This window comes from Caloenas nicobarica, chromosome 33 (assembly GCF_036013445.1).
Source record: "Caloenas nicobarica isolate bCalNic1 chromosome 33, bCalNic1.hap1, whole genome shotgun sequence".
Taxonomy (NCBI): Eukaryota; Metazoa; Chordata; class Aves; order Columbiformes; family Columbidae; genus Caloenas; species Caloenas nicobarica.
Window position 1 is genome coordinate 1549463 of NC_088277.1, and position 17352 is coordinate 1566814.

General features: G+C 64.8%; 4 protein-coding genes across 4 annotated transcripts; 2 read left to right on the top strand and 2 right to left on the bottom strand.

Annotated features, from left to right (window-relative positions):
- The first annotated feature begins 161 nt into the window (after positions 1–161).
- Positions 162–2126, top strand: LOC136000413 (retinol dehydrogenase 16-like). The gene is made up of 5 exons (XM_065654193.1): positions 162–477; positions 568–826; positions 1200–1363; positions 1440–1657; positions 1890–2126. The coding sequence occupies exons 1-5, from the start codon at positions 162–164 to the stop codon at positions 2124–2126; spliced, it is 1194 nt and encodes a 397-aa protein (XP_065510265.1).
- An 811-nt stretch (positions 2127–2937) lies between these two features.
- Positions 2938–6075, top strand: GPR182 (G protein-coupled receptor 182). Its single transcript, XM_065654522.1, has 2 exons — positions 2938–3015; positions 3689–6075. Exon 2 carries the CDS (start codon positions 3697–3699, stop codon positions 4786–4788), a length of 1092 nt encoding a protein of 363 aa, XP_065510594.1. The 5' UTR covers positions 2938–3015; positions 3689–3696; the 3' UTR covers positions 4789–6075.
- Positions 6076–8359: 2284 nt separating this feature from the next.
- ZBTB39 (zinc finger and BTB domain containing 39) lies at positions 8360–12967 on the bottom strand. Its single transcript, XM_065654521.1, has 2 exons — positions 12891–12967; positions 8360–11243 (listed from the first exon to the last, which is right to left on the bottom strand). The coding sequence occupies exon 2, from the start codon at positions 11132–11134 to the stop codon at positions 8996–8998; it is 2139 nt and encodes a 712-aa protein (XP_065510593.1). The 5' UTR covers positions 11135–11243; positions 12891–12967; the 3' UTR covers positions 8360–8995.
- Positions 12968–14244: 1277 nt separating this feature from the next.
- Positions 14245–14895, bottom strand: TAC3 (tachykinin precursor 3). The gene is made up of 4 exons (XM_065654194.1): positions 14794–14895; positions 14624–14711; positions 14469–14498; positions 14245–14390 (listed from the first exon to the last, which is right to left on the bottom strand). The coding sequence occupies exons 1-4, from the start codon at positions 14893–14895 to the stop codon at positions 14245–14247; spliced, it is 366 nt and encodes a 121-aa protein (XP_065510266.1).
- Positions 14896–17352: the final 2457 nt, after the last annotated feature.

Sequence of the window (17352 nt, forward strand, 5' to 3'; positions counted from 1 at the left end):
TGCTGCTGCAATCCCACCTCTCCCCCAGTGCGTCCCAGAGCCATCCCAGTAACCGGCTCTCCCACCAGTGACCGGGCTGGGGCTGGACCTCTGCGCCGCTCGCTATATATACGGCACAGACACAACCGCGGGTTGCACAGAGGCCGGCGCCGGTACCGAGCATGTGGCTGTACGTGGCGGCGGCGCTGGCCGGGCTGCTCCTGCTGCGGCGCTGGCACCGGGAGCGGCAGACGGTGCCGGGGCTGTCGGAGAAGTTCGTGCTGATCACGGGCTGCGACAGCGGCTTCGGGAACGTGCTGGCGCGGGCGCTGGACGCGCGGGGGCTGCGGGTGCTGGCCGCCTGCCTGGGCGAGCGCGGCGCCGCCGAGCTGCGGGCGGCCGCCTCGCCGCGCCTGCAGACCGTCCTGCTGGACGTCACGTCCAGCCAGAGCGTGGCCGCCGCTGCCGCCTGGGTCCGGGAGCGCGTGGGTGAGCGAGGTAGGACGGGGCGGTCGTCCCCATCGTCACCTGTGCCGCCCCTCCTGCCGCCCCACGGGCGGCTCCGGGTCACCTCGTCCCCTTCGCCAGGTCTCTGGGGGCTGGTGAACAACGCGGGCACCGCCGTCCCCACCGCCCCCAACGAGTGGCTGAGCAAGGCCGACTTTGCCAAGGTGCTGGACGTCAACCTGCTGGGGCTGATCGAGGTGACGCTGAGCCTCCTGCCGCTGGTGCGGCGGGCGCGGGGCCGCGTGGTCAACGTGGCCAGCGTGATGGGCCGGCTCGCTGCCTTCGGCGGGGGCTACTGCGTCTCCAAGTTCGGCGTGGAGGCCTTTTCCGACAGCCTGAGGTACAGCAGTGACGGTCACCCGGTGCTGCCCCGTGCCAGGGCTGGTCCGGCAGCCCGGTGTGCGTTGGCGGGTGCAGACGTGCCGCCGGCTCTGCCCCACTTTCCCCACGCTGGGTTTTGTGCTGCATCCACTTCCCTCCTTCCCTGTAGAGCATCCAGCCAGGGTGGGGGCTTGTGAAATACCGACATGGTCGCCCACGTGTTGGGAAACCGCTGGAGCAACCGTTGTGCAACCAGGGGAAGGGTTTTGAGAAACCCCTGAGCAAGGACAGGGCTCCCCTGACCCACCCCGGAGACGACGGGCTGCCCGGGGGGGTTTACGGGCCGGGGACGGCGGCTCCATCCATGGGGCTGACGTCCTGTTCCCGCCCAGGCGCGAGATGCGTCCCTTCGGGGTGCAGGTCTCCATCATTGAACCCGGTGGCTTCCGGACGGCGATGACGGACCCCGCGGCGGTGCTGACGGGCTACCGGCGCCTCTGGGAGCGGCTCCCTCCGGAGACCCAGGCCGCCTATGGCCACCGCTACCTGGAGTCCTGTGAGTACGCCCCCGCACGGCCCCGGTGATGCCGGCACCACCGGCGTGCCGCGGTGACCCCTCTCTGTCCCCCCAGACGCCAGGAGCACCGTCCTGCTGCACCGCCTGAGCAGCTCCCGCCTGTCCCGTGTCACCGGCGCCGTGGCACACGCGCTGCTGTCCCGCCGGCCCTGCAGCCGCTACGCCGTGTGCTGGGACGCGCGGCTGCTGCTGCTGCCGCTCAGCTACGGCCCGGCCTGGCTCGCCGACGCCGCCATCGGCCTCCTATTGCGCCTCCCGGCCGCGGGGACACCCGCACGGCCCTGGGGACGGCCACCAGAGCGGGGATGGGGACACAGCACCCACGGGCACCCCCAGGCTCGATAAAGCTGGTGCAAAGCGAGTGGCTGCGAGTGGTGACCCCGTCGTGGCTGCAGCGCCGGGCAACCCGCTCTGCCCAGGCGGCTCCTTGTGCAAGGAGCTTGTGCCGGCGGTGTTACAGCTGCCAGGGCTGTTTCCCCAGCCCACAAAGCTTTACCCGGCTTAGCAAACCAGCCCCAGCAGCCCCCGCACACGATGCTCCCAACCTCGCCGGGCTCAGCAGCCCCTGCGCAAACCCCGACGGCAAAGGGCCGCAACAACCACGGCGTTCACCATCCGAGAGTTCGGCGTGGGGATTTACCAAGGCGTTAAATGGAAAGAGAACGGCATCCCTGCCTCCCAGCCCATCGGCAGCAGAGCCGCCCTGTGCGACCCCTGTCCCCAAATCCCACCCCGGGGCTAGAACAAAGCTACCGGGTTCCTGTTTGCGCCGCGGGGCCGCGGTGCTGCCGGGGCTGGTACCTGCGCCGGGCTGTTGTTGTGGGACCTGACTTATCAGTGCCCTCGTGCTTCCCCGTGCCGGCCGTGCCTTCCTTCCGAGCCGATTGTTGATCGCAGAGTCTTGTCTGCGCTCAAAAAGGAGATTTCCTGCAATTGTTTCGCGGGACTTGCAGCCCCATGCAAAATTTTCTGCCTGTCAGCCCCCTCCCCAGCGCTGAGGCAAGGGCTGGGCCCCCTCCCTTCCCCGGCCAACCCACCGGGCGATTGTCGCGCTGGGATTAATTGCTGCCCAGGCAGAATTGTTTCTGCCACGGCTCAGTGCGACGGGCGGCGCTGAGCTGGCAGAGAAGTTCCCTTTTCAGCCCTTTTTCCCCCAATACCCTGAGCTCACCCCGGCATCACGGGAGCATCAGGACCAGTCAATGTCGTGTTCACCCCAACCCCTCAGCATCCCCGGAGCCGGGGGGGACCCAGCACAGCCGCGTCCATCCCAGACGCGTTTTCCCCTCCTGCCCATGGTCGCAGCAGGATCTGGGCAGGATCCAGCCCCAGCCGGGTCCCACGGGGGTGACAGGACCTGCCCGGGGCGTCCCGCTCCAGCCCTGGGCACCCGCAGCCCCGGCACCGACACCTGCCCGGGGCCTCCACCGAACGGGAGCTGAGTCCCGGGCTGGAAACCCGGTGACATGTCACGGCGGGGCTGGCTCAGGATGTGGGGCCACCACGGTCATTTCCTGCCGGGAAGAGGCCACCGAGCCCCCCCACCCCGAGCCCCGTGGCTCCCAGAGGCGTCCGAGCCGCCCAACCGAGAGGATCCCGAGCAGCCGCTCCGCCGCTTTGCTCCGCCGCCGGTGAGCCGCCCGCGCCCTCCCCACCGCGTCCATCTGTCCCCGCTCCCCCAGGCACCTCTGGGGACCGGCAGCGAGGGTGGGAGGTCAAGGAGCCCCAGGGGTTGCTCTGCTGTGCCCCACGGTTTTGGGAGCAGGCGGGGGGCAGCCGTTTGCCGCGGGGCTGATGCCCCCCGGGCACGGTGGGTTGTGCAAGCTCGTCCAGCGGCACCGGGCTGGACGGGGTCCGCGAACGCAGCTGTGCCGCGATCGGAGCTCTCACGCCTGGGGCAATAAAAGGATGTTAAGGTCAACCGCGTTTCCCTTAAGTTTATAATTTTGTCACCTACCTGGAAGCCCCAAGGGCTCCCAGTGATGCGGCTGCAAGACGGGCAGAGCGAGGGGGACGGGGGGTCGTGCTGGTGTGGAGCCGAGCAGACACGGTCAGCGGGACATTTAACGGTCCGGGCACCTGCCCGTGCCCCGGACACCATGCGGGCGGCACGGCTGGGGTCGGGTCCCCTCCACTGGTCCCCAGAACTGCCTGTCCCTGGGCCCGGGCCCCGGCTGAGGGACGGGGCACAGCCAGCACACGGGGGGACATGGGGACACGGGCAGCTTGTGGTTGCGTCTTGCGTTTTGCCTGGGACGTGCGGTTGTCGTCTGACGTGGCTCAGCGCTTTCCCCGTCCTCGCAGCTGCCAGGATGGCTGAGGCGACCACAGCCCCCGCCGAGACGCACACCGTCCTGAGCGAGTACGGCGACTACCACAACTGGTCCGAGCTGTTCCACCTCCTCAACCACACCTACACCTTCTGCGAGTTCAGCCTGGATGAGAACGTCAAGCGGGTGATCCTCTTCATCCTTTACCTGGTCATCTTCGTGGTGGGCTTGGTAGAGAACCTCCTCGTCATCTGGGTCAACTGGCAGACACGGGGCAACAAGAGCTTGGTCAACCTCTACATCATCAACATGGCAGTGGCCGACCTGGGGGTGCTGCTCTCGCTGCCCATCTGGATGCTGGAGGTGATGCTGGATTACACCTGGCTCTGGGGCAGCTTCCTCTGCCGCTTCACCCACTACTTCTACTTCGCCAACATGTATGCCAGCATCTTCTTCCTCACCTGCCTGAGCGTGGATCGCTACGTGTCCCTGACCAGCTCCTCCCTCTTCTGGCGCCGGCACCAGCACCGCGCGCGCCGCATCGTCTGTGCCTGCAGCTGGGTCCTGGCGGCGGCCATCCCGTTCCTGGAGGTCGCCCACATGCAGCTGGTCAACACCGGGGAGCCCATCTGCATCTTCATGGCCCCCTTCGAGACCTACGACGAGTGGGCGCTGGCGGTCAGCTTGGCCACCACCACCATTGGGTTCCTCATCCCCTTCCCCATCATCACCGCCTTCAACGTCCTGACGGCCCGGTTCATCAGGCGCAGCAAGCCGGAGAGCGGGAAGCACTGCCTGCTCATCTACGCCTACATCGTGGTCTTCCTCATCAGCTGGCTGCCCTTCCACGTCATGCTGACGCTCCTCACCCTCGACGGCAACCACATCATCCTCCACTGCGCCTTCGCCAACTTCCTCTACTTCTTCTACGACATCATCGACTGCTTCACGCTGCTGCACTGCGTGCTCAACCCCGTCCTCTACAACTTCCTCAGCAAGAACTTCCGCAGCAAGCTCGTCTCCGCCGTGGTCAAGTACATCCCCAAGGACCAAGGCAGCCCCAAGGGTGCCGGCAGCTCCTCCTCCACCACGCAGCACTCCATCGTCATCACCAAGGACAACAACGTTAATTAAGAGGGGTCGGACTCTCCTGCTCATCACTGGGGGGCCGCGGGATCGTTTTTCCTGGTGATGAGCAGACACTTTGCTTCTGGACAACGCGTCTCGGCCGATGGCGGAACGAGGGGGTGCGGGAGCTGCGGACATCTCGCCTCTGATGTGCCGCTGCGTCGGACTCATCCAGCTACAGAAAGGACGTGAGAAAGAGATATTTCTTGTTCTCCAAAAGAGACACTCGTGGTAACGAAGCGCGTTACGCTGCCTGCTCGGAATCCGAACACAAATCTGTCCCGTGCGACCTGACCTGGGCCGGGACACACGGTCCTGTCCTGTCACCGCAAGTTTCTCTGCCGCCCCGACTGTCGCTTCCACACGAGCCTGTGAATCCTGCGATGCCACCCCGAGCAGGAGAGGAAATTCAGCCCTTTGGACACAAACCTCTCGCCCCCGCGCCGGCAAACAGCCCAAAGCCTGATTCCTGATTGCACAGAAATGAAGGCGACGCGGCCCCAAGCTGTAACAAGGGGAGGGACGATTCCGGATCAGCAACCTGAAAACAATTCGCAAACTGTAAATTAGCGATGCTTAAAACCTCGTTTGACTGGGCGCAGCTGCTTCCCAGTGTGACCAGTGGGGTTCCCAGTTTGTGGTTTGAGGCAGGAGACCCGTCCCACTCCTCCCAGTCTCCTTTAGAGCATCTCCTGGCAGCTTTCGGCTGCGGGAGGAACCGGAGCATCCACAGAAAGTTCATCGCTGTCCGGATTCTGCTCCATCACGTGCTGCAGGTCGAGCCCCGGGCAGGGGAAGAGGAAAAATCGACAGGCGCTGGAAGGGAGTCCATAAATCTCCCAAAGAGCCTTGAGCTGCTCGAGAAAACGCTTTTTCAGAAAAGTGAAGCATAAGCAGATCTGGGGACAGGATGCTGGGGGGCGGGCAGGATGTCCCGGCTGCGGGAGAAGCCGCGATCGGGGGTTAACCCAGGAACACGGTTGTCACGCGTCGGGAACGGCTCTGCCAGGGCCGGGGGGTAAATCTCTAAACACTTCAGGGCTCCTGGTGCACAGGGACATTCCTTCCCGTGCCGGCAGAACAAGCCCAACGGCCCCCAAACCGTTCGGGGGACGCGGTGGCAGCTTCAGGCTGATGTGACCCGCGGGTCTGATCCCGAATCGTCCCACTCGCGATGGGACACGGGAGATAAACACGCGATAACGAGGCGCTTGAGGTGAGACACAACCAGGGCAGCACCACGCGCAAGTTCAAGTTACTTAAATATGTAAAAACTTGGTATTTTACCTATTAAACTGGTGGTTTTAAATTGTCCTCGTGCGTCTGCAGCTTTGTTCGCAGACCTCAGATAAACCCTCACAGTCCCAGCAGCGACCGGGGCTGGAGACCCAGCAAATCCTTTTGCTGGATCCCCCATAAAGCCCCAACCACCCCGATGGGTGAACTTCAACAATTACTGGGTCCATTTCTCCTGAAGAGACAGAAACGATAATCCGCGCATTTAAAGCAGCAAGTTTTGGCAGAGAGGCAAGGAACAAGAGGTCAACGTTTTCCATTTTATTATTCTAAATAAAAACCACACTTTGTGCTGAACAATGGAGTATAAAAGAACCCGATGTACAACGATTTTAGACATCTACTATTTGGGGGGAAAGTTTACAAAATATACAAAACTTTACAGCAAATAGATAGTAAACACTTAAATATCAGGAGGTCAGTACCTACTATTAACTTAACAAAAAGGTTAGACAGCAATTCAACTCTGTTTCTTTCTTCTGCTTAATTGTTCTGATAAGAGACCTGGATCCTTTGAGAAAGGGGAGAATCAGACTGAACTTTGCTGTAGGAATCGGAATAAGCCCAGGCTCAAAGCTCTGCCTTTCGGGGGGATTTTGTGTCGGGGTTTCGATTCCTGACAACACAGGAAAGAATCCAAGACGCTGCAACGCCGGCGACCCGAGCGCATCCCCCCCGCCCCGAAACCCGAAACAACCAGAATACAGAGTGGGCTTCAGGAGGGTGGGCTGGCTTTGAGTTTCGAGTTTCAGTGTAAAAGCTTCTTTTTTGGTTTATGTGCACAAAAGGCTTTTCTTCACAGCTTAGCTACACGCGGGGCCGCCCCATCCCAAAGCTCATCGGAGCTTCTGGGCCGCTCGAGGAGGGTCCCGAGGCTCTAAGGACGCGGTTTTCCAAAGCCTCAGCTGCCCCCTCGTCCTTCATCGCAATCTCCAGCGCAGGGCAGGTCGCGGCCGCCCCGTCCCAGCCCATCGTGCCACCCCCGGAGCAAAAACCCCTTAAATCCGCGAGCTCCGAGGAGCCGCCACCGAACCGCCCTCGGCTCCCACGTTGTGCTGCGCGGGCTCAAAATACTACTTCTTTTTTTTCTGAACTTACCAACACTGAGCTAACACTGCTCGGTCACAGGTCTGGAAACCAGAGCCCCAGCGGCAGACGCGGCGCAGCCCGGCGCCTCCGTTCCGCGGAAAACAGGCTCCAGGCACTGAAATCAGGACAAGTCCGGTGTCACAACCCCCGGGGCGACGGCAGCCGGCCCCAAACCTGGCCGATATTACCGGGACTGAGGGAAAAAGGAGAAAAATAACACTGCTGTGTCGAGGAACTGCTACAGAACAGGAAAGGATGGAGCTGGCGCTGGCGCTTCCCTGGGATGCTCAACGTCAGCACTCGCCAGGCGCTTTGCATCTCCCGCTCGCCGCCGGTGCGAGCCGGCAGCCTCTGCCGCGCTCCCAGGAGGTAGGTACGTACCACAAGAGTCACCACCCTCATTTTACAGATGAGGAAACTGAGGCAAAGAGGTGAAGTGACTTGCCCAAGGCCACAGCGGAGCAGGGAGAGCGGCCCCCGGGAATTCCTGTCTCTCCAGCCCGCGCCGCTCCTTGTCCCTCCGCGAGGAGGGGAAAGCGGGATGAGTTGACGGGGTTTGCAAATCACTAGTTTTGTTTTGTAACAGCTTATCTTTACAGAAGCGCAGGAGCCCGTTTGTTACGACCGTGGCTCGAGAGCCCCAAGCGCTTCCTGTTTGTGAGGTAGAACGAGTTACCTAAGGGCAGTCAGAACTCGTGCTGCGGCGTCGGAAATATTTGTTCCTCTCCACCTCTGCCCCACAGCAGGACAACACGGGAAGAAGCCGATCCCCACCCTTCCTGCGGTAAACACGGCCGGCGCAGGGCCGACCCCGAGGAGCGGCCGCCGAAGTCACAGCGCAATTCGGCGAGGGACGAGCGGACCCGCGTCACGCCAACAACAGCCTGCGGCGCGCGTTTGCCACGAGACGCGTCCAGGACGCGGTGAACCCCTTGGGCTGAGAGCAGAGTCCTGGCAAAGGGACCTTCCTGGGAGTTAAGGCAACAGCTTCGCCGCGTCGGTTCTGCCGGATCTGCAGCGCCGCTGCTCTCCGGCGTTTCCGGTGGCCCTGGGACGCGTTGCTCCGGCTCTTCGGCTCCTCCCGGGCACCGGGCAGAGCTCCCGGAGCCGATCCCGGAGCCGATCCCGGAGCCGCGGCGCTGCCAGAGCTGCCCCTGCAGCCACAACCACCCTCCTCCTCCTCCCGACCCTCCTCGGTCCCACACGTACTCACACGCTGCTTCTCGCTCCCGACACGGAGCGACGACTCCGACTGACGCTGTGACACTTTGCTCATCTCCTCGCAATAGCAGCAGGACCCCAGTGATGCCAAGAACAAGTCTTTTTTTTTTTCTTTCTTTCCTTTTTTCTTCCTCTTTCTTTTTATCCTTCTCTTCAAGTCCAGCACCATCCTGCTCTGGCTCTGTCCCTCTCCGCTGAGGTCAGGTGTGAAAAATCTTAGCAGCATCAGTTTGTGGACAAGCTCAAACTGAGGGTTAGCCTAGTCAAATGGGCTAAAAGGTTAAAAAAAATATATATCATCTAGATTCAAAACCTAGTGAGAAATGCTAAAAACACATAACTCGATGGCCTCTAACAGGACCAGAGGTAAGTAAACACGACAGACTCCTTGGAAACAGTGATGTAGCTTACGTGCTGTTAATTTGTACAATGCCACCAATCTAAAAAAGCCCTAGCAAGGCCAAAAAAAAGATTAAAACAAAACAAAAAAACAAACAGAAGAGGAGGATTCCATCCATGACGCCTGACCATTAAATAAAATAAATGACACTTTTTCCACAGCTTCTGTAATTAGCGTTTGCTCCTTTGCTGGCCCTGCCTCGCCCCATCAGCTGTCCGCATTTTTCTCCGCGTCTTTGGAATGGATGATGTACATGAAAGTCTGCTCGATGGTGAAGTCCGGGGGGAGGCTGCCCTTGTGCACGCCGATGTGCTTGCTCATCAGGTTGAGCGTGGAGCTGTAGTGCCCGCACACCGTGCAGCGGTACATGAGGGCCCCCGAGTGCGTCCGCAGGTGGCACTTGATGGTGGAGCGGCCACGGAAGAACTTGTGGCACACCTTGCACTGGTACGGCTTCTCCCCGGTGTGGATGCGCCGGTGGTAGTTGAACTCGCTGGTGTGGGCAAACCTCTTCCCGCAGACCTTGCAGCTGTACTTGCTGTTGCCCGGCTGGCTGGGCAGCGCCAAGTCTTCGCTCAGGAACTCCTCCGGCAGCCGCCTCCTCTGCAGGCCCGGCGGCTGGAGCCGCTCGCCGAAGCCGGGGCGGATCTCCAGGCCGCCGCCACACTTGTGCTGGCTGACGTGGTACCGATACGCCGCCTCCAGCTTGAAGCTCTGGCCGCAGAAGTGGCAGCGGAAAAGAGCCTCCTCCACGTTCTGGTGAACGGCCAAGTGCTTCTCCAGGAGGTGCCGGTCCACGAAGCTGTTGGCGCAAACGGAGCAGGAGAAGACGGCGATGCCCAGGTGGGACAGGGTGTGCCACATCAGGCTGCAGAGGCTGAGGTGCCTCTGGTCGCACACGCCGCACGTCTGGCTTTTCAAGTTCACGTGGTCCAGGATGTGGCTGCGGACGGTGTGGAAATCCTTGGCCAAAGGCTTCCCGCAGGCAGCGCACGCCAGCTCCGAGCCGGGCGCTCCCCCAAACGCCGCGACCTTCCCCGGCAGCAGGTCGCTGGGGTGGACGATGACGTTGTTGTCAAACACCCCTTCCCGTCGGTGCAGCGTCAGCTGCCACTGCGTGAAGAACTTGGTCTCGCACATGTCGCAGGAGAAGAGGAAGATGCCGATGTGGGACAAGACGTGGGTGACCCTGGAGTTGCGGTCCTGGAAGTGGGTTTCACAGACCTTGCAGTTCCCGGTGAGGAGATCGACGTGATCCCTGGCGTGCTGGCGGATCAGCTGGATGTTGGGCTCCAGGACCTTCTTGCACACTTGGCAGGGCATGGCCTTGCTGTCCCGGCTGTCGTTCTCAAAGGCCAGCTCCTCTTCGCTGTCGTCACTCAGCTCAATAACCTCTTCCGACGGGCCCAGCTCCTCGCTGGCATCTTCGAAATGCAGTTCGTCGTCACCCAAATCCTCCAGCTGCAGCTCGTCCATTTGCCCAAACGCTTGATCTTTGGAGTGGTCGCTGTTGCTGGGACAGGAGTTGCTCCCCGTGGAGATGTCCAGGGAAGGGTCAGCGGTAAAGAAGCCGCCCTTGCCGTAGTCACCATTGCTCTGGACCTTATACTGCTGGCAGGAGCTCGTAGTGTTTGGAACAACCATGCTCACCCCGCCCAGGCTGGGCTGGGCGGCCACGCTTGCGGCAGGAGCAAACTGCCCCTGATCTGACTCCTGCTCCGTCTTGGGAGGCTGCTGGGAATGCAGCAGGGGAAGAGCCTGGCTGGCTTCGACCACCGTGTTCCTGTCATCCTCTTTGTAGCCACTGGCCGCTTCCCCCTGCAAGATGTAATTCCGTTCGGGGCCAAAATGCTCCCCAGTGCCCCGGATTTCACCCAGCGAGTGGCTCTGGTCCGAGGAGGTGCTGCTCAGAGGACCCGAGCGGCCCTCGCCCACGGCCAGGGAGGGTTGCTTGGTGATGGCCGAGCTCTCCAGGTCGGGGAAGGTGGAGTGACAAGCCTTCAGCAGGTCCTCCATGCCCAGCCGCTCGGCCACCTCGTAAATGACGCCCACGTTGATGAGGTCTGTGAAGAGCTCCGAGGTGTACACGAAGCTGAGGATCTTCTCGAAGTTGGCCGGCGTGATGAAATCCACCACGTAGGTCCGAGCGGCATCCAGCCCCGTGTTCAGAAAGAGGTTCTGGAAGTAGCCGGCGGCGCAGGCCAGGACGGCCTTGTGCGCGGCGAAGGAGCGGGTGCCCACCAGGATGGTGACGTCGCACATGGTCTCAGAGAGCCGGCACTTGTTGAGTTCCTTCAGCAGGTTGTTGGGGTGGTTGGTGCTGTGCAACTTGATCCTCATGCCCATCTTAGCAGCTGCTTAAGTGTCCCTCTCCTGGTCAGCTGCTTCTTCACACATTCATCAGCTGCGGGAGCAGGAGGCGTTTGGCATCCAGAAACTGGCAGGGCAAGGGGCTCTAGAGAGAGGAAAATGCAAAGTGTTTAACACCTTGACAACCAAAGAGACATCGTTCTGGTCATACCTCAAATTTTCCACCTTCCTGATGAGCAACAGAGAAGCAGCTGCATAAGCCGCTTAGATGGAGGTTGACTAAAACTAACCTTGTAACTTCAGAGACTGACTCTTTGGGAAGCAAAGAGAAAGATGCACAAAGGTGCAAACGGACAAAATAAAAAGCTGTTTGCTCTGCCAGTGACAGCCTGAAGTTGCTGCCTCTATGTGGGCACGGCCAGAGGTCCCTCTGCCTTGCAGCCCCGCTCAACTCTGAAACTGAGCCCTGATCGGTGCCTGGTACGCAGCCGTCCCCCCATCCTCGAGCCAGGGACAACGCTCCTGCCCAGAGGGTGAAATTCGGACTCCACACGCTGGTCGCTTCGCCTCTGGGTCTCCTGCAGCCACCGCCGTTCGGTACCTTTGCTTCGGGTCACTCCTGCGCCCTCCCGGTAACGTTGGGTTTGCAGGTGGGATCTCACCCCGGATTCTCGGCAGCTCCTCTGCCACCCCTGGGGCTCCTCCTCTGCCTCCCCCGCACCGGCACCATCATTCGGAGCCCCCTGAGCTGGCCGGTTTGTATTCGCAGCACCGGCAATTCCCACCTGAGCTCGTCCTTCCCGCCCGTCCCGCTGCCCTTGTCACCCCGTCCCGCTGCCCTTGTCACCCCGTCCCGCTGCCCTTGTCACCCCGTCCCGCTGCCCTTGTCACCCCGTCCCGCTGCCCTTGTCACCCTGTCCTGCTGCCCTTGTCACCCCGTCCCGCTGCCCTTGTCACCCCGTCCCGCTGCCCTTGTCACCCCATCCCGCTGCCCTTGTCACCCTGTCCTGCTGCCCTTGTCACCCCGTCCCGCTGCCCTTGTCACCCTGTCCTGCTGCCCTTGTCACCCCATCCCGCTGCCCTTGTCACCCCATCCCGCTGCCCTTGTCACCCCATCCTGCTGCCCTTGTCACCCCGTCCCGCTGCCCTTGTCACCCCGTCCCGCTGCCCTTGTCACCCCGTCCCACTCTCAGGCCACCCAGGGACCCCGTGAACTTACGCCAGGAGCTCTGGCCCTAAAAAAGCCTTTCCCCGCCCCACGACAGAGCACAACGACCCCAGGAACCAGCGCAGGCTTTGCAGGAGGGGACGGGGCACGGAGGAGCTGGGGACGGTGCCCCCGGGACACCGAGGGATGGCGGCGGGGGGGCCCTGCCCGAGGAGAAGGATGAGGATGAGGATGAGGATGAGGAGGATGACCCGCGGGGCTCTGGAGGGGCAGTTCCAGCAGCGCTGGGGTCCCTGCGGGGAGGGACAGGAGGAAAACGGGACCCAGGCGGGAGCGGGGGCAGGAAAAGGCCCCGGAGGGCGACGGGGGGCCGGGCAGGGACCCCCGAAGCTGCCTCGGGAGAAGCGGGAGCAGCGCGGGGGGGGCGGCGGGAACCCCCGGGGAGCGGAGGGGGGGGCAAGGGGGGCACCGAGGGGCCCGGGACCGCGGCGAGAAGAGCCCGGGGGGCAGGATGAGGCCCCGGCGGGAGGCCCGAGCGGGCCCACGGCGGGAGGGCGGCGCGGAGCCCCCGGGGCTCGGAGCGGGGCCCCGCGGGGACAGCCCGGGGCCGGCGGCGCTGCTTACCCGCCCGGCGCCCCGCACCATCCCGGCTCGGCTCACACAAAGGCGCCGACCCGCCCTCCGTCCGCCCCGGCGCCGCCGGAGCCGCCTTCCGCCCGCCCGCCACCGCCGGGCCACAGCGCCACCCCGCGGCCCGGAGGAACGCGGCGGGGACACGGACACGGGGACACGGACACGGGGACACGGACACGGGGACACGGACACGGGGAGGGACACGGACACGGGGACAGGGGCACGGGGACGGACACAGGCACAGGGACACGGGCGGGGACACGGACACGGACACACGGACACGGGGAGGGACACGGACGGTGACACGGACACGGACGGTGACACGGACACGGGCGGGGACTCGGACACGGGGACACGGAGACGGGGACACGGACACGGGGAGGGACACGGACACGGGGACAGGGGCACGGGGACACGGACACGGACACGGGGACATGGACACGGGGAGGGACACGGACGGCGACACGGACGGTGACACGGACACGGACGGTGACACGGACACGGGCGGGGACTCGGACACGAGGACACGGGCACGGACGGGGACACGGACACGGGGAGGGACACGGACGGTGACACGGACACGGACGGTGACACGGACACGGGCGGGGACTCGGACACGAGGACACGGGCACGGACGGGGACACGGACACGGGGAGGGACACGGACGGTGACACGGACACGGACGGTGACACGGACACGGGCGGGGACTCGGACACGGGGACACGGATACGGGGACACGGACACGAGGACAGGGGCACGGGGACGGGGACACGGACGGGGACACGGGGACACGGACACGGGGACACGGACACGGGGAGGGACACGGACGGCGACACGGACGGTGACACGGACACGGACGGTGACACGGACACGGGCGGGGACTCGGACACGAGGACACGGGCACGGACGGGGACACGGACGCGGGGAGGGACACGGACACCTCTTCATTCCCGGGGGACACGCGTGGGGCAGGCAGGTCGCTGTAGCTCAAGAGCAGCCCGGCCCGGCCCCGCTCCCCCGTTCCCCCCGCGGGCCCGTTCCCGGGAGCTGTCCCGGGGCCCAGCGCGGCGCAGCCAAGACACAGAGCCGGTCCGGTGTCCCGGGTGGGTGTATAGAGGTGTAGATGTACAGAACCGGGGGGTGTACACGGGGCCAGGTGGATGCCCCCGGTGTACGGACAGGCACAGCTCCCGGTGTGGGTGCAAACACCGGCCCGGTACAGCTGCGGGCGCGCTGCTGCGGCTCCAGCCCCGGCGGGTCCCACGACGGCTCCGCGCTCCGTGGGCAGCGCAGCTCCCGGTGCCGGTGCCTCGTTCCGGGGGCGCAGGGCACGGCCCGGGCCCGCTCACGCCGCCCGCAGCGGGGCCCCGCCGGCCGCGGGGGGCCCCGGGGAGCACCGGGGGGACGGGCCGCCGCTGCCCCGCCCCGCCGGCCGCCCGGGCTCCGCCGCCCTCTTCCCCATGAGCCCCACGAAGAAATCGTGCATGTCCCCTGCGGAGAGACCGGCCGTCAGCGCCGCGGGGCCCGGCCGCGGCACCGGCACCGGGACCGGCACCGGGCGGGACTTACGCTTCTGCGGAGCCGCAGGCGCGGAGGAACCTGGAAGAAACCGAAGCGGGTGAGCGACACCGGCGCGGCGGGGACCGGACCGGGCAGGGACCGGACGGACCGAGCGACCCTCCGCAGCCCCCCCGCCCTCGCCTCCCGGTCCCCCCGGCCCTCACCGGCGTCCTCCTCCCGCAGCAGCTGCAGGAGGGCGGCGTAGGCGGCCCCGGGGACTCTCCATGGCAGCGGCTCCGGTACGGGCATCCCCTGCGGGAAGCGAAGCGGGTGAGCGGGGTCGGGGTCCCGGTGGGTCCCGGGGTGTCCTGCCTCTCCCCCCCGACAGCCCTACCTGTGCGGGAGCGGCTGGTCCCGGTGGGGCGGGGGGCCGGCGGGCGAGGGCGAGGGGCAGCGCCAGGACGAGCAGCGCCGCCAGCACCGGGCGGCTCCTCATCCTCCGGGGGGGGGCCTGGGGGCGGCGGTCAGCGGCGGAGCGGCGGCTCCCGGGGCCGCCCGAGCCAGCGCCCCCGCCGCGGGGCAGCCCGGGACGAGCCCGGAACCGGCCCCGGCGCTGGGGAGGGAAAGCGGCGACACGGGAGACGGGGGGGCCCGCGGGACCCCCACCCGTGGCTGCGGCTGGAGGAACCGCGGCGCTTCCCGGAGACGTCGGGGAGTGGGGAGGGGGGCAGTAAATCCCCCTCCACCGCAAGCACCCGTGTGCACGGAGGTGACGAACAGGGGCTCAGATGTTAGCACACACACGTGTCCCCTGACACACACACACGCATCCCCTGACATGCACAGGCACACACGCTTGCTGACGGTGAGATCCCAGCCCCAGATTTGCTTCCAATCCCCCCATGTCCTCCCCAAATTCAAGCAGCATCTTCACCCTTTCTCTCCTCCCGGCCCGTGCCCTCCCCAGCACCTTCACCAAGTTCTCCCTTCTCCCAGCCTGAGCTGGGCAAGGACACATGGCCCAGCAGCCCCCCAGGAACCCCGGGAAGCCCCCAAGGCCAGGCACTGTGGGGGCACAGACCTGCTGAGCCCTCAGGTGTCACCCGGTGTGTCCCCCGCTGCTGGTGGCCGCGGAGCAGGAGATGCGGCGAGGCGAGGTGGGCAGTGGCCGCGGGGTGCACCGCTGTGGGCTCGGCTGATGGCGAAGTACCGGGGTGCCGGCTGCTGTGCGGAGTTAAATAAGGGGCTCTGCCCATGGCACAGCGTGGGTGGGCGAGAGGAGAGCCGCCAATGGGGGCCGGGGGGGGTGGTACCCCCACCCTGCAGCTGCACGCCCACGCAGGCACCGTGTCACCGACAGGCACCCGTTCCACACGCAGAGTCACACCACGACACAAGCGCGCCCACGCAGGCACGCCAGCTCCCACCGCGCCGTGGCGGGGGCCAGCACACGGTGCCGTGCCCATGTGGCCCCTCCTGACGCCACGGGCGCGGGGGGACACGCACGCCCCAGCACAACGCAGCCATCGGCACGTGTGGGCACACGCATGGCCAGAGGGTCCTGTCCCTGCCGCGCTGGCACAGCTGCTGGCGGTCGTGCTGCGGTTGGGCTTCAGGGGGTCTCACACCACCGCCGGGAGCAGCTGGACGCCCACCACACACACATGATGTGCGCACAAGCATGCATTCATCCACACACATATACAACGATTCAGCTGCACACGTGCGTGCACACAAACGCACACCGTAGCGTAGACAGTGCCCATCGCCCCAGGGATCCTGGCCTGCAAGGTTCCGTGCTGCCCATGGGGGATGTTCCCAGGTCTGGCCACACATGGGGCTGCCTGTCCCCACACCCCTGTGACCCAGACAGGGCCAGCACCACCAGCACCAGCCCCGCTCAGCCTCGTGGGAGCCCAGGCTGGATCCTGCATCCCGATTCCCCCATCCCAGCCACCCCGGCTGCCTCCACGCCCTCGCCCCGGCCGGGGGACTGAGGGGTGCAGAGGTGGAGGACGAGGAGGAAAAGCCGGGGGTAGCCGGAGGGATGCGAGGGAAGGGGGAATGCACAGACCAACAAGTGAGAGCCACCAACTTCAGCCTGAGCAACAGGCGGCCGCGGTGGCCCCACGGGAAGGACGCGGCAGCGGCGGCTCACGAGGCAGTGCAGCCCAGGGCAGCATCTGCAGTGCCGGGGACGTTAATTAAATCGGAGCCTGGCCAGAGACGGCCTAATTAATTAATAACACCTACTTGTGTGATGCCAAGTGCAATGCAGCTGCGAAGAGCCGCGCTGCCCCGGGCTGCCATGGGCTTGTTTACGGCTTTCGCCCCTCGGCGCTGGGATGCGACAGCCCATGTCGGGAAGCGGGGGAGCCCTCGGAACCGGGGCACGTCCGTGCCATCAAGTGCCCCCCTGCGCACACACACACACGTGCCCCCCCCACGTGCACGCGCTGCCCGAGTGCCCTGGCACACGTGCCCACACGTGCCCCCCCCGTGCGCGACAAACTGCACGGATGCTCGAGGGCCCACCTGGGAGCTGGTGCTGATGCTGATGTGACGGGGAGTTGTCAGCTCCCGAAGGTAACGCGGGTGACGTGTGGGGACAGGAAAAAAAAAAAAAACCAGCCCTCTCCAAGAGCTTGATGAGCACAGGAGAGAAAAGGCAGCGTGGTGGGGGGGTTGCTGCTGTGAGAGCTGCAGGACCGGCGGCGGTCCCGTGGGCCCTGGGCTGCAGCGGTGGCACCGGGGCTGTGCGGTGGCTCCTCTCGGTTCCCCTGCTCCACTCTGGGGGCAGCTGCGGTCCCTAAATGCAGCTGTGGCCGCAGCCCGGGGAGGGAACAGCTGGGCAAGGGGGGGAACAGCTGGGTGAGCGGGGGCACAGCAGGGAGCACCCCGCATAGGGCAGGGGACGGCGAGCAGGGGGAGATGGGGACGGGGACTGCGGGCA

What these genes read in the sequence shown, in the direction of transcription:
- LOC136000413 (XM_065654193.1), top strand. Translation starts at nt 162, where the DNA reads ATGTGGCTGTACGTGGCGGCGGCGCTGGCCGGGCTGCTCCTGCTGCGG. An exon ending in GGAGCGCGTGGGTGAGCGAG is followed by an intron (nt 478 to 567) that starts GTAGGACGGGGC and finishes CCCCTTCGCCAG; the next exon opens with GTCTCTGGGGGCTGGTGAAC. An exon ending in TCCCGGCCGCGGGGACACCC is followed by an intron (nt 1,658 to 1,889) that starts GCACGGCCCTGG and finishes TACCCGGCTTAG; the next exon opens with CAAACCAGCCCCAGCAGCCC.
- GPR182 (XM_065654522.1), top strand. Translation starts at nt 3,697, where the DNA reads ATGGCTGAGGCGACCACAGCCCCCGCCGAGACGCACACCGTCCTGAGC.
- ZBTB39 (XM_065654521.1), bottom strand. Translation starts at nt 11,134, where the DNA reads ATGGGCATGAGGATCAAGTTGCACAGCACCAACCACCCCAACAACCTG.
- TAC3 (XM_065654194.1), bottom strand. Translation starts at nt 14,895, where the DNA reads ATGAGGAGCCGCCCGGTGCTGGCGGCGCTGCTCGTCCTGGCGCTGCCC. An exon ending in GACCAGCCGCTCCCGCACAG is followed by an intron (nt 14,712 to 14,793) that starts GTAGGGCTGTCG and finishes CGCTTCCCGCAG; the next exon opens with GGGATGCCCGTACCGGAGCC. An exon ending in GCTGCGGGAGGAGGACGCCG is followed by an intron (nt 14,499 to 14,623) that starts GTGAGGGCCGGG and finishes GGTTTCTTCCAG; the next exon opens with GTTCCTCCGCGCCTGCGGCT.